Source organism: Somniosus microcephalus, chromosome 15, assembly GCF_052327205.1.
Source record: "Somniosus microcephalus isolate GS21.2 chromosome 15, FLI_Smic_1.0, whole genome shotgun sequence".
NCBI classification, from domain to species: Eukaryota; Metazoa; Chordata; class Chondrichthyes; order Squaliformes; family Somniosidae; genus Somniosus; species Somniosus microcephalus.
Window position 1 is genome coordinate 122693699 of NC_141001.1, and position 23028 is coordinate 122716726.

General features: G+C 49.1%; 1 protein-coding gene across 2 annotated transcripts in view; it reads left to right on the forward strand.

Annotated features, from left to right (window-relative positions):
• LOC147107203 (uncharacterized) overlaps nt 1-23028 on the forward strand; it is a 145844-nt gene that overhangs the window by 78722 nt on the left and 44094 nt on the right. For both annotated transcript variants that reach the window (XM_086008379.1, XM_086008380.1), the window contains exons 11-13: nt 5430-5507; nt 16079-16135; nt 17976-18035. In XM_086008379.1, coding sequence (XP_085864505.1) covers nt 5430-5507; nt 16079-16135; nt 17976-18035 — 195 coding nt within the window. The remainder of the gene's footprint in view (nt 1-5429; nt 5508-16078; nt 16136-17975; nt 18036-23028) is intronic.

The following is a 23028-nucleotide window of genomic DNA, read 5'->3' on the forward strand; positions in this document are numbered from 1 at the left end:
AAGAAGGAGTTGGATATATTTCTTAAGGCTAAAGGGATCAAGGGATATGGGGAGAAAGCAGGGACCGGGCACTGAATTTGGATGATCAGCCATGATCGCATTGAATGGCGGAGCAGGCTCGAGGGGCTGAATGGCCTACTCCTGCTCCTATCTTCTATGTTTCTATGCCTTAAGAAATATATCCAACTCCTTCTTGAATATATTTAATGAATTGGCCTCTACTGCCTTCTGTGGTAGAGAATTCCACAGGTTCACCACTCTCTGGGTGAAGAAATTCCTCCTCCATCTCTGTCCTAAATGGCTTACCCCTTATCCTTAGACTGTGACCCCTGGTTCTGGACTCCCCCGACCATCGGGAACATCCTTCCAGCATCTAGTCTGTCCAGTCCTGTTAGAATTTTATAAGTTTCAATGAGATCCCCTTTCATTCTTCTAAACTCCAGCGAGTACAAGCCCAATCGACCCAATCTCTCCTCATACGTCATTCCTGCCATCCCAGATATCAGCCTGGTGAATCTTCGCTGCACTCCCTCCATGGCAAGAACATCCTTCCTCAGATAAGGCGACCAAAACTGCACACAATACTCAAGATGTGGTCTCACCAAGGCCCTGTATAACTGCAGCCAGACATCCTTGTTCCTGTACTCGAATCCTCTCGCTACGAAGGCCAACATACCATTTGCCTTCTTAACCGCCTGCTGCACCTGCATGCTTACCTTCAGCGACTGGTGCACAAGGACACCCAGGTCTCGTTGTATTTCCCCTTCTCCCAATCTATTGCCATTTAGATAATAATCTGCCTTCCTGTTTTTGCCACCAAAGTGAATAACCTCACGTTTATCCACGTTATATTGCATCTGCCATGCTTCTGCCCAATCACCCAACCTGTCCAAATCATCCTGGAGTTTCTCGGCATCCTCCTCACAGCACACACGCCCACCCAGCTTTGTGTCGTCCGCAAATTTGGAGATATTACATCTGCAGAGATGCATTTAAGGGGAAACGAGATAATCACACGAGGGAGCCAGGAATCGAGGGTTCCTTTGATGGGATGAGATGAAATAAGATGGGAGGAGGCTCGTGTGGAACATAAACGCCGGCATAGACCTATCGGGTCGAATGGCCTGTTTCTGTGCTGTAGATTCCATGTAATCGAACAGTCAGTATTGGGGGAGATTGCTGCAGTGAATCTACCCCCCTCAAGGGGCCCCTCTAGTGTTCAGTTAACAATATGGGTCAAGTACTGATTGGAATTCTGTTCCCAGACTCGTGGACCAGTCACATTCATTTAACTTTAAACACAGAAAAAAGTTTAGTGGCTGAAAAAACGCATGAAGAATTTAGACTCTGTATAGTCTTGATTTCATTTTACACCAGTGGTACATTTCATAGAATCATAGAATGGTCACAGCACGGAAGAAGGCTATTCGGCCCATTGAGCCCGTGCCGGCTCTCTGCAAGAACATAAGAAATAGGAGCAGGAATAGGCCACTTGGCCCCTCGAGCCTGCTCCGCCATTCAATGAGACCATGGCTGATCTTGGGCTCAAAGCCACTTCTCCGCCTGCTCCCCATAACCCTTCACTCCCTTATCTTGCAAAAATCTGTCTATCTTTACCTTAAATGTATTTAATGACCCGGCCTCCACGGCTCTCTGGGGCAGAGAATTCCACAGATTTACGACCCTCTGAGAGAAGAAATTCCTCCTCATCTCAGTTCTAAAAGGGCGACCCTTTATTCTAAAACTGTGCCCCCGCGTTCTAGATTTCCCCACGAGGGGAAACATCCTCTCTGCATCTACACTGTCGAGCCCCCTCAGTATCTGATATGTTTCAATAAGATCACCTCTCATTCTTCTAAATTCCAATGAGTATAGGCCCAACCTGCTCAACCTTTCCTCATAAGTCAACCCCTCATCTCTGGAATTAACCTCGTGAATCGTCTCTGAACTGCCTTCAATACAAGTATATCCTTTCTTAAATAAGGAGACAAAAACTGTACGCAGTACTCCAGGTGTGGTCTCACCAATACCCTGTACAGTTGTAGCAGGACTTCCCTGCATTTATACTCCAACCCCCTTGAAATAAAGGCCAACATTCCATTTACCTTTTTGATTACTTGCTGTACCTGCATGCTAACTTTTTGTGTTTCATGCACAAGGACCCCCAGGTACCCCTGAACGTTTTTGTAATCTCTCTCCATTTAAATAATAATTGGCTTTTTTATTTTTCCTGCCAAAGTGGATAACCTCGCACTTTCCCATATTATACTCCATCTGCCAAATGTTTGCCCACTCACCTAGCCTGTCTATATCCCTTTGCAGGTTCTTTGAGTCCTCTGCACAACTTGCTTTCCCACCCATCTTTGTATCATCCGCAAACTTGGCTACATTACACTCGGTCCCTTCATCCAAGTCATTAAATGTAGATTGTAAATAGTTGAGGCCCCAGCACCGATCCCTGTGGCACCCCACTAGCTACCGTTTGCCAACCGGAAAATGACCCATTTATCCCGACTCTGCTTTCTGTTAGTTAGCCAATTCTCTATCCATGCTAATACATTACCCCCAACTCCGTGAGCTCTTATCTTATGCAGTAACATTTTATGTGGCACCTTATCGAATGCCTTCTGGAAATCCAAATACACCACATCCACTGGTTCACCTTTGTCCACCCTGCTCGTTACATCCTCAAAGAACTCCAGCAAGTTTGTTAAACATGATTTCCCTTTCATAAAACCATGCTGACTCTGCTTGACTGCATTATGATTTTCCAAATGCCCTGCTACTGCTTCCTTAATGAAGGACTCCAGCATTTTCCCAACGACAGATGTTAGGCTAACTGGTCCATAGTTTCCTGTTTTCTGTCTCCCTCTTTTCTTAAATAGGAGTTACATTTGCGGTTTTCCAATCCGCTGGGACCTCTCCAGAGTCCAGGTATATTTTGGTATATTTGCAACCAATGCATCCACTATCTCTGCAGCCACTTCTTTTAAGACCCTGGGATGCAGGCCATCTGGTCCAGGGGACTTGTCGTCTTTTAGTCCCATTATTTTACCAAGTACTATTTCCTTAGTGAGCAGTTCAGCTAGTTCCACTCCCCCGCCCTTTCCCCATAGCCCTGCAAATTTTTTTCTTTCAGGTACTTATCCAATTCCCCTTTGAAAGCCACGATTGAGTCTGCCTCCACCACCCTTTCAGGCAGTGCATTCCAGATCCTAACCACTTATGTCACCTTTGGTTCTTTTGCCAATCACCTTAAATCTGTGTCCTCTGGTTCTCGACCCTTCTGCCAATGGGAACAGTTTCTCTCTATCTACTCTGTCCAGACCCCTCATGATTTTGAACACCTCTATCAAATCTCCTCTCAACCTTCTCTGCTCTAAGGAGAACAACCCCAGCTTCTCCAGTCTATCCACATAACTGAAGTCCCTCATCCCTGGAATCATTCTCGTAAATCTTTTCTGCACCCTCTCTAAGGCCTTCACATCCTTCCTAAAGTGCGGTGCCCAGAATGGGACACAATACTCCAGTTGAGGTCGGACCAGTGTTTTATACAGGTTCATCATAACTTCCTTGCTTTTGTACTCTATGGCCTAGAAATTGAGTTTGCGCTGCGCCGGGGCTTAACGCCGGAAATTTAGCGCTGGTGCTAAGTCGCGCTGTGCGCGCCAAAAATTCAGTAGCGCCGCGCCCAAACGGCTGCCGGCGCTACTGAAGGCTGTTTGCGCCTGAAAACTGGCGCTACGCGCCGCATTGCGGCGCTATTCCGGCGCTGCGGCGCCCGATGCGGTGCGGCAGGCTCAGGAAGTGCAGGCCTCCTCCTTCAGTTAAGGAGGAGCTGCCTGCACCCGCCCGCTGGCCGGTTAAATCGCCACAAAAATGAGCCCGGCACCTCGGGGAAGTGCCGGGCTCGCAGCCGAGAAGCATCTGTTCCGCGGGGGGGGGGGGGTGGGGGAGTCCGGGGAGGGAGGTGCGGGCAGGCGGCCGGCGGGAAAGCGGCCGGCCGCCGCTCCACCTTTATGCGCCGGCGCAAAGTCGTGTAAGGCTCTGTTGCCAGAGTCTTAGTTGCGGCTGCCACGGGCGAGGCGGCCGCAACTGAATTTCGGCGCTGGGGCCCGTCACCACGGCAACCGGGACGCTGCGCACACCGATGACGTCATCGGTGCCGGCGCAGCGCTACCGGTGTAACGCCGATGTTGGGCCCTAGTCAATTTCAAAACCGGCTGTAAGTCCAGCGCAATGCCCTCTAGCGCCGCAAAATGGGCGCTAAGCCCACTCAATTTCTAGGCCTATGTCTCTATTCATGAAGCCCAGGATCCCGTAGGCTTTTTTAACCACTTTCTCAACCTGCCCTGCCACCTTCAACGATTTGTGCGCACATAACCCCAGGTCTCTCTGTTCATGCACCCTCTTTAGGATTGTACCCTTTAGTTTATATTTCCTCTCCTCATTCTTTCTACCAAAATGTACCACTTTGCATTTTTCTGCGTTAAATTTCATCTGCCACGTGTCCGCCCATTTCACCAGCCTGTCTATGTCTTCCTGAAGTCTATCACTATCCTCCTCACTGTTCACTATACCTCCAAGTTATGTATCATCTGCAGATTTTGAAATTGTGCCCTGTACATCCAAGTCCAAGTCATTAATATATATCAAGAAAAGCAGTGGTCCTAGTACCGACCCCTGGGGAACACCACTGTGTACCTTCCTCCAGTCCGAAAAACAACCGTTCACCACTACTCTCTGTTTCCTGTCACTTAGCCAATTTCGTATCCATGCTGCCACTGTCCCTTTTATTCCATGGGCTTCAACTTTGCTGGCAAACCTATTATGTGGCACTTTGTCGAACGCCTTTTGGAAATCCATGTACATCATGTCAACCGCACTGCCCTCATCAACCCTCTCTGATACCTCATCAAAAAACTCAATCAAATCCGTGCTGGCTTTCCATAATTAATCCACACTTGTCCAAGTGACTGTTAATTTTGTCCCCGATTACTGTTTCTAAAAGCTTCCCCACTACCGAGTTAAACTGACTGGCCTGTCGGTGCTGGGTTTATCTTTACACCGATTTTTGAACAAGGGTGTAACATTTGCAATTCTCCAGTCCTCTGGCACCACCCCCGTTTCTAAGGAGAATTTATAGTTTAGATTCAGCCTTAATCCAGAGTAAGGGCCTGAGCTGTTTCCAGAGTAAAGTGGAGTGAGAGTCCCTGGAGGAGGGAATGTCAATCCGCTTCGCTCCCGAGTCCTCCGACCCTGAGTCCGGCTTTAGTGTCGTTGCACTTCACACTGAGGCCCCACCTGCAGGTGAACGATCACTGATTTCTCTCGTGTGTTCTTGAGGTGGTTAATTTTAATTTTAAGTGGGAGACTTGCCATTGTATCAGAAATTCTTATATTAAGGTAGAGAATTGTTTGCTCCGCAGAATGAAAAGATCGAGAGGGACAAACGGCAGCTGAAATATCGGATTGACGAACTACTAACCGAAAATGCTGACCTGACTGTAAGTAAATATTAACGTGCTCATAAACTGGGGCCGAACTCTACCTGTTCGACAGGAGGATGTGCAACATTTGGAACCAACACCATTTTGGCAATTTATCCTCACTTATCTGGGTTCGAACTGCTGCATAAACTGGGCCAGTTAACAAAATCCGAGTAAGTGGATATACCGACAATATATGGTGTCAGCCGTGGCTCAGTGGGTAGCACTCTCACCTCTGACCTCTCAGAATGTCATGGGTTCATGCCCCACTCCAGAGACTTGAGCACAAAATCTAGGGCTGGCACTTGCAGTGCAGAAACGCGCCAACCAATCAGCGCACAGCAAGCTCCCACAAACAGCAATGTGTAATGCCCAGCTAATCTGTTTTAGTGATGTTGGTTGAGGGATAAATATTGGCCCCAGGACACCGGAGAGAACTCCCCTGCTCTTCTTCATTTAGTGCTATGGCATCTTTTACATTCACCCGAGTTGGCAGAGGGGGTCTCAGTTTAACATCTCATCCAAAAGACGGCACATCCGACAGTGCAGCGCTCCCTCAGTACTGCCCCTCCGACAGTGCAGCGCTCCCTCAATCCTGCCCCTCCGACAGTACGGCGCTCCCTCAGTACTGCCCCTCCGACAGTGCAGCGCTCCCTCAATACTGCCCCTCCGACAGTACGGCGCTCCCTCAATACTGCCCCTCCGACAGTACGGTGCTCCCTCAGTACTGCCCCCTGACAGTACGGCGCTTCCTCAGTACTGCCTGTTGTGTATGTACCTTTAAGGGAATAACTGGTCTCAGACTGCAGTACCGGCAGTGACCACCCCTGTATAAAAAGCCCCAGCAGGCTTCTGTAGTTTCAGTTTCCAGGTTGTCTCCATTCAGTAAAGACTTGTTATAATCAACTCCTGCAGTCCGTGTCTCAATTATACACGGACATAATACTGGCGACGAGTAAGAAACAAACTTACCTGCAACTCGGCAGCACCTCAGACGACGTTATTGAAGGTCGACGCCAGAAGAAAAAAAAAAAAATCCAAAGAAACTCGAGAAACGGGCGTCGACCGTGGGCAACCGGCCTCCAAATCATCGAATTGAAAAGTGCAGGAGAGACTGTCGAGAGCCAGGCTTGGTTCTCCAGTCTGTGGTTTCCCAGCTAATCGGGCTGGTGTCAGGTAGTGCACTGATCCTTCCTGGGCTGCGGCGGGCTAGAGCTCGATCGGGTGGCTCTGCAAAGAGAGAGAGAGAGGGTGGAGCACACAGGGCGCGGCCGGTGCTTCGAAGCCGGGCAGCGTTCGGACCTAAGAAGAGGGAGGGAAGAGTCCCAGAGGGTCCACTCCACGTTGGGAACGGTTCTTCAATTAACGGAGCAAATATTGAAGCGCGATAGAAAAATAAATATAATCACCAGCAACAGCGTTGGCAGCAGCGGCAGCGGCGGGAAAGCGCGGGAGGCGCCATCTTAACTCGGCGGGGAAGAAGGAAAAGCGTGGGAGGCGCCATTTTGATCCATCGGGGATGAAGGCAAAGCGCGGGAGGTGCCATCTTAGATTTTCAAGATGCCAAAGACTGGCGATATCACTGCCTTCAATAATGCAATAGAAGACTGGACCACATATGTGGAAAGAGTCGAGGTATATTGCGAGGCAAACGAAATAGCCGATAAGAAAAAGGCATCGGTATTGCTAAATTTAATGGGCGCAAGAACGTACGGTCTATTGCGGGACCTGATTACTCCAGCCAAACCGAAGGCGAAGAGTTTTAACGAAATTGTTGCTATCCTACAGGAACACCTAAATCCTACACCGCTGCAGATAGCAGAAAGATTTAAATTCCACAGGAGAAATCAGCATAAAAATGAGAGCAATGCTGATTACCTTACGGAACTACGCAAGCTATCAAAGCACTGCCAGTTCGGAGCAGGACTGGCAGATACCTTACGGGACAAATTTGTCTGTGGACTCCTGAGTGAAGGAACCCAGAAGAGGTTACTCTCAGAGAAAGACCTGACGCTAGATAAGGCTTTCAGCGTGGCAGTATCGTACGAAGCAGCAGCAAGGGGAGCTGCGGAAATACAACAAAAGCCACAGGAATACGGCACCCACGAAATGACATGGGGATTTGCAAAATGTTATCGCTGCGGCAGAACAAACCATGACCAGAAGGACTGCTGGTCCAAGGACAAAATATGCAGGCAATGCGGAAAGATGGGACACATTGCACGAGTTTGCAGGTCTGGGAAGAAGACCAACGACAACAAAAAGGCTACTAAGGAACCGTACAGGAAAGTAAAAAAGATGACAGACAGTAGTTCCGAAGACCAGATGAGCGATAGTGAATCCAGGAACAAGAGACTAAGCTGTCTCAAACTTCACAACGTAATCGCAAAAGAGGATCACCGAACCATTTGGGTCACCCTCACGATAGCAGGGTCCCAAGTCAAAATGGAATTGGATACAGGATCAGCTCTAACCATCATGAATCGCCGAGACTACGAGCGGCTATTCTCACACATACCCTTGAGAGAGACATCCATTGTCTTGAGGACGTATACGGGGCAAAAAGTATACCCCAGAGGAAAAATAAGGGTGCCTGTCGAATACAACGGCAAGAAAATACGGAAATTGTATCTCTACATTCTGCAAGATGGTGGACCACCGTTATTAGGACGTGAATGGATCAGAAAGATAAGTTTAGACTGGCACTCCATTCAGGCACTGACGGTGGCTGGTAAAAAGGATGACGACGTCACTCCTGGACAATTGTCAACAATCTTAGCTGACGCCAAAGAGGTATTTCAACAAGAACTGGGCACTCTTAAAGGCGTAACTGCCTAATAAAAATAGAGGAGAATGCAATTCCCAAGTTTTTCAAAGCAAGACCGGTACCATATGCAATTCGCCCAGCCGTCGAGGCAGAGCTGGAGAATCTGGAGAATGCAGGCGTGTTATCTAAGGTAGACTGGAGCGAGTGGGCGACACCCATCATTCCTGTCATGAAGAAAACGTTAAACAATAAGTCTGAGGAGCCAAGGAAGGTTCGCATCTGTGGGGACTTCAAGGTGACGGTGAACCCAGTCCTTCACACAGTACAATATCCTCTTCCAAGGATAGAAGATATCTTCGCCTCACTATCTGGAGGGAAACATTTTACAAAAATTGACCTAGCACAAGCATATTTGCAGATGGAGGTTGAAGAATCCTCTAGGAAGTATCTCACGATAAACACTCACAAAGGTCTTTACCAGTATAATCGACTGGTACTCGGAGTAGCATCAGCTCCGGCGATATGGCAAAGAGCGATGGAACAAGTCCTGCAAGGGATTCCGGGGACTCAGTGTTACTTGGACGACATCCTAGTGACAGGTGAAGATGACAGGGAACACCTTGCCAACCTAGAGCAGGTGCTCACTAGACTACGTGAACATGGGCTACGAGCCAATCGCCCCAAGTGCGAGTTTTTTAAGAAACAGATATCGTATTGTGGCCACGTGATTGATGAAGAGGGGTTGCATAAGTCCCCTGACAAAATTGAAGCGGTAGTTAAGGCTCCAGCGCCTGAAAATGTGTCGCAACTGAGGTCATTCCTCGGATTGGTGCATTACTACCATAAGTTTTTTGTCGAATTTGCCCACAATTCTGCATCCACTGAACGCCCTACTACGAACGGGAGTAGCATGGAAATGGAGCGATGAATGTAAGCGGGCCTTTCTGAAGAGTAAGGACCTAATCACTTCAAGAGAAGTATTGGCTCACTACAACCCATCACTACCGATAAGACTGGCGTGTGATGCGTCTCCCTACGGCATTGGGGCAGTACTGTCACATAAATTCCTTGATGGTTCAGAGAGGCCGATAGCTTTTGCGTCACGCTCGTTAACTTCAGCCGAGCGTAACTATGCCCAGATTGACAGAGAGGCCCTCAGCCTGGTGTGGGGGGTGAAGAAGTTCAATCACTACCTGCACGGTCAGAAATTTACTCTACTAACTGATCATCAACCTCTCATCTCCATTTTCAACCCTCAGAAAGGCGTACCGATAATGACGGCACAATGGCTACAGAGGTGGTCCCTTTTCCTAGGGGCACACCAATATGACATCGAGTACAAAGGAACTAAACAGCATGGGAATGCTGATGGATTGTCACGCCTACCTTTGCTGACGGTGGAAGAAGAACTGGCAGTGGATCCAGTGGAGTTATTCCACTCGACTATAGTCGAATGTCTCCCTGTGACGAATGCAAACATAGAAAAGGAAACACGAAATGACCCGACACTCTCCTGGGTCTATGATTTAACGGTGAAGGGATGGCCAGCACATGGCGAACCACTGCTGCCAGCATTCTCGCCGAGAACAGAACAGCTGTCAGTGTGCAGAGGAACCTTGATGTGTGGATCCAGAGTAGTAATTCCACCCAAATTGAAGGATAGAGTGCTCAATGAGCTTCATGAGGGTCATCTGGGAGGGGTAAAAATGAAGAACTTAGCCAGAGCGTTTGTGTGGTGGCCGGGAATCGATAGAGAAATCGAAGAGATGACCAAGAGCTGTACAGGATGCCAGAAGGTCCAAAACGCCCCACCACAAGCCCCTCTACATCCATGGGAGTGGCCCTCATCTCCATGGCAAAGGGTGCACATTGATTTTGCTGGTCCCTTTATGGACTCGATGTTTTTAATTGCGGTGGATGCACATTCAAAGTGGCCAGAGGTAATAAAAATGTCCTCAACCACCACGGAAAAAACTATCACAGTCTTACGAACCATATTCGCCAGGAATGGGCTGCCTGAACAGATTTGCTCTGACAATGGACCACAGTTTGTGTCTGAAGAGTTCCGGAGATTCTTAAAGAACAATGGTGTTAAGCATTACACATCCGCCCCATATCATCCAGCCACTAATGGATTGGCCGAGAGGTTTGTTCAAACATTCAAGAAGGCTATCAAGGCAATGTGTAATGAAGATATACCCCTACAACACAAGGTGGATAACTTCTTGTTTGCCTACCGGAATGCGACACATGCGGTTACCAACCAAACTCCAGCCATGATGTTCTTCAATCGAAGACTACGATGCCGCTTGGATTTGGTTAAGCCAAACGTCAGAAGAGATGTGGAGAACAGGCAGTTTCAGAATATGAATGAAAGGCCGACCAGGAGTTTTAAGATAGGTCAACCAGTTTTGGCCCGGGACTACCGCACAGAGAAATGGCAGCCAGGAACGATCTGTACACGGCAAGGACCTCTAATGTATACCGTGGACGTTGGAGAGAGCATTGTAAGACGCCATGCTGACCAGATTCTAGAGTCACTGGAAAGCGTCAACTCCACACTACGATCTGATACACCTGGCGATGAAACCGAAGTACCAGTTGCATCTACCGCAGAATCGGTGATATTGGAAGCAGACGAACCAAACAACGACATTGATCCCGACTCAACCTTTCCAGAAGAACCTGATATCCCAAAGAGGCGTTATCCAGACAGAATCAGGAAGCCTCCTCAAAGACTGAACTTATAATTGCTTAACTTCAACCAATGTATCTAGCAACCGTGATTGTAATTGTAATTAGTTATTATTTAGTTGTTAAATGAATGTTATGTACTGTTTATCTAAAAGGGGAGGAATTGTTGTGTATGTACCTTTAAGGGAATAACTGCTCTCAGACTGCAGTACCGGCAGTGACCACCCCTGTATAAAAGGCCCCAGCAGGCTTCTGTAGTTTCAGTTTCCAGGTTGTCTCCATTCAGTAAAGAATTGTTATAATCAACTCCTGCAGTCCGTGTCTCAATTATACACGGACATAATACTGCCCCTCTGACAATAAGGCACTCCCTCAGTACTGCCCCTCTGACAGTGCAGCGCTCCCTCAGTACTGCCCCTCCGACAGTGCAGCGCTCCCTCAGTACTGCCCCCCGACAGTGCAGCACTCCCTCAGTACTGCCCCTCCGACAGTGCAGCGCTCCCTCAGTACTGCCCCTCTGACAGTGCAGCACTCCCTCAGTACTGCCCCTCCGACAGTGCAGCGCTCCCTCAATACTGCCCCTCTGACAGTGCAGCGCTCCCTCAGTACTGCCCCTCCGACAGTGCAGCGCTCCCTCAGTACTGCCCCCCGACAGTGCAGCGCTCCCTCAGTACTGCCCCTCCGACAGTGCAGCGCTCCCTCAGTACTGCCCCTCTGACAGTGCAGCACTCCCTCAGTACTGCCCCTCCGACAGTGCAGCGCTCCCTCAATACTGCCCCCTGACAGTGTAGCGCTCCCTCAGTACTGCCCCTCCGGCAGTGCAGCACTCCCTCAGTACTGGTACTGGAGTATCAGCCTGGATTATGTGCTCAAATCTCTGGAGTGGTGCTTTGACACACGACCTTCTGACTCGGAGGCGGGAGAGAGTGAAGGTAGCTGGTGAGCCACGGCTGACTAATGTCTTTCTGTTTCAGCTGTTTTTGGCCTGTTGTGAGTTTTGATTATGTTTCAGTTTTTATTTCAGGTTTTCAGTGTTTGTGGTTTTTCCTTTTATCCCTGCCATGTTTGAATGAAATGCCATAAACCTAACTTAAGATCAGGACAGTATCACTCACACGTTGTATTTACAACGATCTCTCAATACAGGAAGATGTAAGGCAGGATCTGCAGTCTGAAAATGATTGGCTTGGAGTTTTACAGATATTTTTGTTGAAGCAGGCTTCTGCTTCGTGCGTCATTTAAGCATCTGAGATAAAAAGGAAAAATTGGAAGTTGGAAGTTAAACATAAACCTAGAATTCACTCTGTGCGACGCCAGCTAAAAAACGCTTAACTCTTGACCTTCAACTCCTCAAGCTGCTTCTTTAGCAGAGGTGTTAATCGGTTTACAAGAAATGTTTGATAACTCCCTTAAAATAGCAGCCGGGGGGGGGAAATTTCAGACTGGTTTATTAACCCGTCTTGTGCCGGTCTCCTGCTGCATAATGTACGGGCAAGAAAAACCGCTGGAATCTCACAATATCCAAACAAGGGTCACATTTCAGCTGGTAGTTTCTTCCAACATGCTTTATTGGTTAAACAGAGAAAGAAAACCCCCCTCCGACCCTCGATATCTTGGTGAAAAAGCCCGTCCGACCCTCGATATCTTGGTGAAAAACCCCCTCCGACCCTCGATATCTGGGTAAAAAACCCCCTCTGACCCTCGATATCTTGGTGAAAAACCCCCTCCGACCCTCGATATCTTGGTGAAAAACCCCCTCCGACCCTCGATATCTGGGTAAAAAACCCCCTCCGACCCTCGATATCTTGGTGAAAAACCCCCTCCAACCCTCGATATCTGGGTAAAAAAAAACCTCTGACCCTTGATATCTTGGTGAAAAACCCCCTCCAACCCTCGATATCTGGGTGAAAAACCCCCTCCAAACCTCGATATCTGGGTAAAAAAAAACCTCCGACCCTCGATATCTGGGTAAAAAACCCCCTCCGACCCTCAATATCTGGGTGAAAAACCCCCTCTGACCCTCGATATCTGGGTAAAAAACCCCCTCCGACCCTCGATATCTTGGTGAAAAACCCCCTCTGACCCTCGATATCTGGGTAAAAAAAAAACCTCCGACCCTCGATATCTTGGTGAAGACATTTGTTCAGACCTAAATCTGGTTCCTGCTTTGTTCATAGAATGGAATCATAGAATGGTTACAGCACGGGAGAAGGCCATTCGGCCCATCGAGCCCGTGCCGACTCTCAGCTAGTCTCACTCCCCCACCCTTTCCCCGTAGCCCTGCAAATTTTTTTTCTTTCAGGTACTTATCCAATTCCCTTTTGAAAATCACGATTGAATCAGCCTCCACCGCCCTGTCAGGCAGTGCATTCCAGATCTTAACCACTCGCTGTGTAAAAAAGTTTTTTCTTAAGTCGCCTTTGGTTCTTCTGCCAATCACCTTAAATCTGTGTCCTCTGTATCTCGACCCTAACGCCAATGGGAACAGTTTCTCTCTATCTACTCTGTCCAGAACCCTCATGATTTTGAACACCTCTATCAAATCTCCTCTCAATCTTCTCTGCTCCAAGGAGAACAAGCCCAGCTTCTCCAGTCTATCCACATAACTGAAGTCCCTCATCCCTGGAATCATTCTCGTAAATCTTTTCAGCACTCTCTCTAAGGCCTTCACATCATTCCTAAAGTGCGGTGCCCAGAATTGGACACAGTACTCCAGTTGATGCTGAACCAGTGTTTTATAAAGGTTCATCATAACTTCCACACTTTTGTACTCTTTGCCTCTATTCATGGAGCCCAGGATCCCGTAAGCTTTTTTAACCATTTTCTCAGCCTGCCCTGCCACCTTCAACAATTTGTGCACATATACCCCCAGGTCTCTCTGTTCGTGCACCCCCTTTAGGATTGTACCCTTTAGTTTATATTTCCTCTCCTCATTCTTTGTACCAAAATGTATCACTTCGCACTTTTCTGCGTTAAATTTCATTTGCCACGTGCCTGCCCATTCCACCAGCCTGTCTGTCTTCCTGAAGCCTATCACTATCCTCCTCACTGTTCACTATACTTCCAAGTTTTGTGTCATCTGCAAATTTTGAAATTTGCCCTGAACACCCACGTCCAAGTTATTAATATATATCAAGAAAAGCAATGGTCCTAGAACCGACCCCTGGGGAACACCACTGTGTACCTTCCTCCAGTCCGAAAAACAACCGTTCACCACTACTCTCTGTTTCCTGTCACTTAGCCAATTCCAGGTGAGACGAGATGGTAATAGGACAGGTAAAGAGACAAACAATGGCTCTAGATGAAGTGTGAAATGCGCTGGCAGAGTGAGAGACAGCTGCCATGTCGGAGAGAGAAATAAAGGAAAAGGCACAAACCAAAAGTGTGGATAAAAAATATAAAAATATAATAGAGGCCGAGGTTATGATCTGAAATTGTTGAACTCGATATCGAGCTGTCTTTCACTCTGCCAGCACATTTCACACTTCATCTAGAGCCATTGTTTGTCTCTTTACCTGTCCTATTACTATCTCGTCTCACCTTGAATATCTCTTAATGCCTCTTCTTTCATCCCCTCCCCCATTTCCCAGCCCCCAAACTGCCTTTTAATCTGTTTCATTTCCTGCCTTTTTTTCTCAGTCCTGACGAAGGGTTTCGACCCGAAACGTTGACTCTGTTTCTCTCTCCACGGATGTTGCCGGGCCTGCTGAGTTTTTCCAGCGTTTCCTATTATGTGGCACTTTGTCGAATGTCTTTTGGAAGTCCATGTACACCACGTCCACCACATTGCTCTCATCAACTCTCTCTGTTACCTCATCAAAAACCTCGATCAAGTTAGTAAACACAATTTGCCTTTAACAAATCCGTGCTGGCTTTAACCGAGGTTAAACTGACTGGCCTGTAGTTGCTGGGTTTATCTTTACTCCCTTTTTTGAACAAGGGTGTAACATTTACAATTCTCCAATCCTCTGGCACCACCCCCATATCTATGGAGGATTGGAATAGTACGGCCAATACCTCCGTGATTTCCGCCCTCAATTCCCTCAGCATCCTAGGATGCATCCCATCCGCTCCTGGTGATTTATCTACTTTAAGTTCAACCAGCCTTTCTAATACCTCTTTATCAATTTTTATCCTATAAAGTGTCACCACGACCTCCTCCTTCACTATGTCTATGGCAGCATCCTCTTCCTTGGTGAAGACAGATGCAAAGTACTCGTTTAGTACCTCAGCCATACCCTCTGCCTCCATGCATAGGTCATCTTTTTGGTCCCTAATCGGCCCCACCCCTCTTCTTGCTGCACTTTTGCTATTTATATGCCTGGAGAAGACTTTTGGATTACCTTTTATGTTGGTTGCCATTCTGTTCTCATACCCTCTCTTTGCCCCTCTTTATTTTCTTTCTCACTTCTCCTCTGACTTTTCTATATTTAGCCTGATTCTCAGATTGACATCTGTCATACGCTCTCTTTTTCTGCTTCATCATATTCTCTATCTGTTTTGTCATCCAGGGAGCCCTGACTTTAGTTGCCCTCCCTTTCCCCCTAGTGTAGCTGAACTGTACCCGAACTATTTCCTCTTTAAAGGCAGCTCGATGTTCCATTACAGTTTTGCCTGCCAAACTTTGATTCCAGCAATTACTCCCTGTCCTTTTCCATAGCTAATCTAAACCTTATGATACGATGATCACTGTTCCTTAAATGTTCACCTACTGACACTTGCTACACTTGACCGATCTCATTCCCTAGAACACGTAAATATTTTGCAGTGAGTATTGACACCACTGTGTCAGCAATGAGTTGGAGGTGGGGCAAACAGTCTAGAGTCTATTTAAACAGAGCCTCTATGGACTACAGCAAACAGAACTCATGTCTGAAACTACAGCAAAGTCTCCCGATAAAAGCAGGATTATTTCACCAACAAATTGCAGAGTGCAGGACAGTTACACAATACAAATTCTCTGCGTAAAATCAATCCCAGTCATTTGCAGCAGTGCAGTCTCCAAGCGTGATTGACAGGGTAATACCCAATCATCTCCATTCTGGCCGGGAACAGTGGAGTCACGATATACAGCCTAAATATTTTGTCTAATAAACACACCCTTTGGGTTTGTGTTGTTATTTTTCAGAAGCAGATTCACGAGGCCCAAAACCTGTTGATTTCTAAAGATGCTTTAATGTTTCAGGTACGGAACACAGTGGTTTGATTTTTACACAGTTCATCACAGACCAGTGAAACACAGGTGGAATAAATTCTCTGTTTTGCAATCGATAATACCAAGAAAACAGACATGAGCTATATCTTCTGGTGACTGGCAGTACTTGGCCTGGATATGCATGTCGGTGATACTGAATAAGGGGGTATGGCAAAATGGATGGGTTAGTGGAGTGGGCAGAAAGGGGGCAGACTGGGCCAGATGGGGGGGGAGTCGGGGCAGCCCAGGGCAAGACAGGGGGCAGACAGGGTGCAACCAGGCCCAGACTGTGGGCAGCCAGGGATCAGATGGGGCAAGACGGGGCAGACAGGGTGCAACCTTGGCCAGACAAGGGGCAGCCCGGGGCAAGATGGGGTAGACAGACATCAACCTGGGGCAAGACAGGGGGCAGACAGGGGAAGTAGAATATTCTGAGCAAAGGAACACTGGGGGGAAAAGTATGTCCCAACCAGTAAGGGGGGAGGCCGAGAGAGATCTAGAGGTGCAAATCTTCAAGTACGGGAGAGCAGTTGGAAAATGGCATGAAAAATGCAGATGGAATTCTGGGTTTTGTATAACGGACCGTTGAATATCAGTGTAAGTAATGGATTTATACAAGGCACTGGTTGGGCCACAGTTGGAGTATTGTGTGCAGCTCTGGGCACCGCATTACAGGAAGGATCTTAGAGCCTTGAAGGGCTCAGCAAAGGTTCAGTTGAATAGTACCAGGGATGGGAGGTCGTAGTCATTGAAGAAAGACGTGGAAAGTTGGGGCTTTTTAGAAGGGTGCAGAGAAGGTTAAGGGAGATCTGATGTAGGCTTTCAAAATGATGGAAGGTGTTGAGAGGGTAAATGGTGAGATGGTTCGGGCCGGTTGGTGAATGGGTAACAAGGGCACAGACTGAGGATCATCACTGGGAGAATGGAGGGCGAAGATAGAAGAATTGTTTTCACTCAGAGTTTCCGTTTTGGGCGCAGTCGGGAAATTGCGCCCAAAATGCGCTTCTTAGGTCACAGTTCAAGTTTCTCCAAAAATTGATTTGCAGAATCGCAAACATAAAATGAATCAGCGCAATCAAGCAGCGTCATTAAAATGTGTTGCTTGATTTATTTAAGCGTGCGCGGTAACCTGGTGCAGTTCTAATAATACAGCTGAAATGGGATTACCTCTGATAGTGACTTAAACTAAATGGTACGGAGCCATTTAATAGTTTCATTGGTGTACAGTAGTCAGTTTCTTAGTAAATTAAATATTTTTTGACATGAAAGTACTTTGAAAACGTGCCGACCAGTGCCGGTAAGACAATGAGCGCGATTTGAAGAGGCTTCCCGAACCGGCGCACTCGGCGGACTCTCGCGATGTCGACCCCGGGGGCGCGGCCAGTGTTGTGGGCGGGGCCTGACCCGGGCCAACTCAATGTGGAACCAGTGTAAAAGACCAGGGGGAAACACGAAGGTAAGTGGTTTCGGGTGTAATTCCCCGGTCTTTCCCGCTGTTTCGGTCGATCCCGCCCGGGTTGCGCTGAGGTAGCGAGCAGAAACTCGACTCCAGCATGATTTATCACAAGGGGGAAGAGTTTAAAAGGAGTTGGATGAGGATTTGAAAAGGAAGAATGTAAAAGGACAGTGGGAAAGGGCAGGGCAATGGGGCCGCTCCAGTTGAAGAACTAGCACCAACACAGCGATGGGTCGAATGGCCTCCTCCTGTGCTGTAATATCGATGATTCTGCGATATCCCTTTGTAGCCCTTTTCTTGATGTATATTGAAAGACAAAATGCCCTCGCCATTCAGGCCCTCATGGATCTGTTCACTCTTTTATCAATATTCCAGGAATCCATCTTGATTGAAGAGCTGAAGATATCCAAAGCAGAAAGCTGTAAAATGATCGAGGTAGGTTCTGCAGTTTGCCTCGGAGCTCGTGCTCTATTTACGGGGGAGAGGGTGGGGGTGGGGGAAGGAAGAGCCGGACAGCTGCATCATTATCACCAGGACCATCTCGTACGCAAGCAATGTGCTGAGGCATTTCAATGAGATTTAAACCACGACTAAGAGCTTGTAAACAAAGGAGGAAAGAATTCGACTGATTCTTTAGCAGCGAGGCGGGTTTCATCAAACAAACCTCATGGAATTGAACACTTGAAAAATAACCAAGAATAATATTGTATCTTTAAAATTTCCTTTGATTCTTTCACTTATTTTTTCTTTGTTTAAGCACAGACAGAGAGAAACTACAGAGAGAAGAGAGACACCCACAGAGAGGGAACAGAGAGACAGATAAGGAGAGATAAAAAGGAGTGATAGTAAAGGGTACGGGGAGTGAGGGGGAGAGTGGGATTAGACTGCGTGGGATATTAAAGGGTACGGGGAGTGAGGGGGAGAGTGGGATTAGACTGGGAGGGATATTAAAAGGTACGGGGAGTGAGGGGGAGAGTGGGATTAGACTGGGTGGGATATTAAAGGGTGCGGGGAGTGAGGGGGAGAGTGGGATTAGGCTGGGTGGGATATTAAAGGGTACGGGAGTGAGGGGGAGAGTGGGATTAGACTGGGTGGGATATTAAAGGCTAGGGGGAGAGTGGGATTAGACTGGGTGGGATATTAAAGGGTACAGGAGTGAGGGGGAGAGTGGGATTAAACTGGGTGGGATATTAAAGGGTATGGGAGTGAGGGGGAGAGTGGGATTAGACTGGGTGGGATATTAAAAGGGTACGGGGAGTGAGGGGAGAGTGGGATTAGACTGGGTGGGATATTAAAGGGTACGGGGAGTGAGGGGGAGAGTGGGATTAGACTGGGAGGGATATTAAAAGGTACGGGGAGTGAGGGGGAGAGTGGGATTAGACTGGGTGGGATATTAAAGGGTGTGGGGAGTGAGGGGGGAGAGTGGGATTAGACTGGGTGGGATATTAAAGGGTACAGGGAGTGAGGGGGAGAGTGGGATTAGACTGGGTGGGATATTAAAGGGTGCGGGGAGTGAGGGGGAGAGTGGGATTAGACTGGGTGGGATATTAAAGGGTGCGGGGAGTGAGGGGGAGAGTGGGATTAGACTGGGTGGGATATTAAAGGGTACGGGGAGTGAGGGGGAGAGTGGGATTAGACTGGGTGGGATATTAAAGGGTACGGGGAGTGAGGGGGAGAGTGGGATTAGACTGGGTGGGATATTAAAGGGTGTGGGGAGTGAGGGGGAGAGTGGGATTAGACTGGGTGGGATATTAAAGGGTACGGGGAGTGAGGGGGAGAGTGGGATTAGACTGGGTGGGATATTAAAGGGTACGGGGAGTGAGGGGGAGAGTGGGATTAGACTGGGTGGGATATTAAAGGGTACGGGGAGTGAGGGGGAGAGTGGGATTAGACTGGGTGGGATATTAAAGGGTATGGGGAGTGAGGGGGGAGAGTGGGATTAGACTGGGTGGGATATTAAAGGGTACGGGGAGTGAGGGGGAGAGTGGGATTAGACTGGGTGGGATATTAGAGTCATAGGCCCCGATTTTCGGGCAGCTGTCGGGCGGCTTTTCATGCATCCGTGGTCTGAAAATCGCGGAAAAAGCGGGTCGGGACCCCCCCCGCCTGATTCCCCGCCCCGTCCGACTTTCGGACCGCCGTTTCCACGCGCCCCGCTTCAGTCCCGGCTGCCGCTGGTGGGACTGCTCGTCGGAGCACTAATCACCAATGATCACCTTGTTAAGGACGATTTTCCCGTGCCGTTGCGACTTTGGGGCTTTCCCCACCTGAAACCCGCCTGCGGGGAACCCCGCCGATGAGAGCTGGCGTGAAAACAGCTGGCTTGCTTGCTTGCAGCGGCAGGTCGCTGAGGGCTGAAGAGATTTAAAGAGGCAGCATTTGCAGGCTGCAGGACCTTGTTGATCAAGGCTTGGGGGAACTATTTGAAGACTTAGGAGCAGCTGCAGAAAGTTGGAGCCTCACACACTTCTTCAGTGTGAGCTCCTGGGAAGCCCCTCTCACCACCCTAACTCAGGACCTCCTCAACCGAGGCATCTGCTAGAAGCATGGGAGGCCTTTGGCACCTTCCCTTCCTGGCACTAGAGGATCTCCAACAGCAGAGGTGGCAGCAGCAGAACCAGGAACAGCAGGATGATTACCAGGAGCACCAGGCTGCTGCTCACTCACCTGAAGCTGCACAAGCCAGAAGGGGCCAGCGCTTGGAAGTGGCTTGAGAGCACCTTGCTGCGCTTTAGGGGGCCAGTGGGACCCGTTTCTGCACTGGCAGTCCTACTCAGAAGGACTTCCATGAAGATCTGGTTTCTCTGTTCAACAGATGGCCAACGCTCCTCAAGAGATGTCATTCTCTTATGAGCACTCACCATGTTTTCCGTATGCTGGCGAGTTATCTCCCCCATGGAGGTTGCCAACCTTTCCATGGTGCTGCGTTCATGCACCAATGACTCCACAAAGGCTCTGCTCATGGTCGCTATGAACTCCTCCATTCGCTCCACACTCGCAGCGACCCTGGAGACAAAACCTGCCAGAGACTCCTGCATCTGTGCATGGAGATCCATCACCTCTTCTCTTGCGGATGGACCCAGAGGCAGAGGGTCGAGATGCAGCGCAGCTGAGCTGAGCTGGCAGAGCCCTGCGCCCTCCGACGAGGACTCTCCACTGCTGTCCCTGTCTCCAGTATCTGCTGAGGCTCACTTGTCAGCTGTGAAACAGCAAAGAAGGCTGAGGGGGGACCTGATTGAGGTGTACAAAATGATGAGGGGCATAGATAGGGTAGATAAAGAGGAACTTTTCCCCTTAGTAGGGGGGTCAATAACAAGGGGGCATAGATTCAAGGTAAGGGGCAGGAGGTTTAGAGGGGATTTGAGGAGGAACTTTTTCACCCAGAGGGTGGTTGGAGTCTGGAACTCACTGCCTGAAAGGGTGGTAGAGGCAGGAACCCTCACAACTTTCAAGAAGCATTTGGATGAGCACTTGAAATGCCATTGCATACAAGGCTATGGACCAACTGCTGGAAAATGGGATTAGATTGGACAGGGCTTGATGGACGGCGCAGACACGATGGGCCAAAGGGCCTCTTTCTGTGCTGTATAATTCTATGGGCTGGATTTTGCTAGGGCCGGGGAGGCGGGATTGGAGGCGTGTGGGGGATAAAAATCGCAAAACTGGCGTGCGGGCCCCATCCCGCCTCCACGCAATTTTCCTAAATTCGTGTCTGCTGGTCCCGACTCCGTCCCGCCTCCAGGAGGCGGGATAGGCCCTTAAGGCCCTTAACAAGCCCTCAATTGGTTCTATAATCCCATTTTCCTAACCACTTGCAAGTTTACTCGTTTTCCCACGTGAAACACGCCTGGTGGGAAACACACATCTGAAACCTGGCGGGAGCACAACTGGCTTGCGGAGTAGCAGCTGCAGCTCAACCATTAAATGGCAGATTTGAACAGGCTTTAATTGCAGGTGGCATAACTTTGCTCTCTCAGGTCTGGGGGATCTTTCAGAAGGCATACCCACAGCTCTGGAAGTTTGCAGCCTGACAACCATCTCCAGTGTGACCTCCTGGGAAACCCCTCTCGCCACCTTCACTGAGCGCTTCCTCAACTGAGGCATCTACCAGAAGCATGGGAGCCATTTTTGTCCTGCCCTTCTGGATATTACATGAGGCCGCCCAACAGCAGCAGCAACAACAGTTGCGCCAAGCTGCTGCTGCCCCACCTGAGGATGCACAGGCCAGAAGGGGCCAGCGCATGGAAGGCCGTCGGCGCAGGAGATACCCCCCAAACAGGGTCTACAGACGCAGGGTCAGCTACCTCAACATGTCTGAGCAGCAGTGCCAAAGGCGGCTCCGACTTTCGCGAGAGATAGTGGCTGACATCTGCGCAATGCTGCAGCAAGACCTGGAGCCCAGAGGAGCAGCTGGACACCCCTTATCAGTGGCCGTCAAAGTCACCACCGCACTCAACTTTTTTGCCTCAGGCTCATTCCAGGGATCAGCAGCAGACATCAGCGGCATCTCCCAGGCGGCTGCACACACCTGCATCAAGCGGGTAACCGATGCCCTCTTTGCCATCGCGCACAATCACATCCATTTCACCAAGGATCGAGCAAGTGTCATGGCGAGAGCGGTTGGATTTGCTAATCTGGCAGGCTTTCCAAGGGTGCAGGGCATCGTTGACTGCACACATGTGGCCCTTAAGGCTCCCCATCGCAATCCTGGTATTTTTGTCAACCGCAAGGGCTTCCACTCCCTCAACGTTCAGCTGGTGTGTGACCACAAGAAGGAAATTTTGCATGTTTGTGCCAAGTACCCTGGCAGTTGCCATGACTCCTTCATACTGCGCCAGTCTACTGTGCCTCCGCTATTCAGTCCGCCAGACCAACTTAACGGATGGCTACTTGGAGACAAGGGCTATCCCTTGAGGACGTGGCTATTGACGCCGCTGAGGAGCCCATCCAACGCAGCTGAGGAGAACTACAACTCCAGCCACCTTTCCACCAGAGCCATGATCGAGCAGACCATTGGTCTGCTGAAGATGCGCTTCAGATGCCTGGATAGATCAGGTGGAGCCCTGCAATACTCAGCAGCCAGGGTCTCCAGAATCGTTGTGGTTTGCTGTGTGCTTCACAACATGGCACAGCGTCATGGCTTGCAGATGGCCGAGGACCAAGTGGCTCCTGACATATCCTCCTCAGATGAGGAGGAGGAGGAGGGGGAGGAGGAGAGCGAAGATGAACATCTTGCAGAGGCTCATCAACCAGCGGCAGCAGTGCGCGAGAACATTGGTGGCCGGCATGCAAGGAACGCGCTCATATTGGGCAGATTTGCTGAGCCTCGCCCATGAGGGACTATTGCCTCGCATCCTTTTACCTGAGCACTGACAATAGCCAGGAACCAGCTGACTTCTAGCGATGTGACCACCATACTGACCTCAAA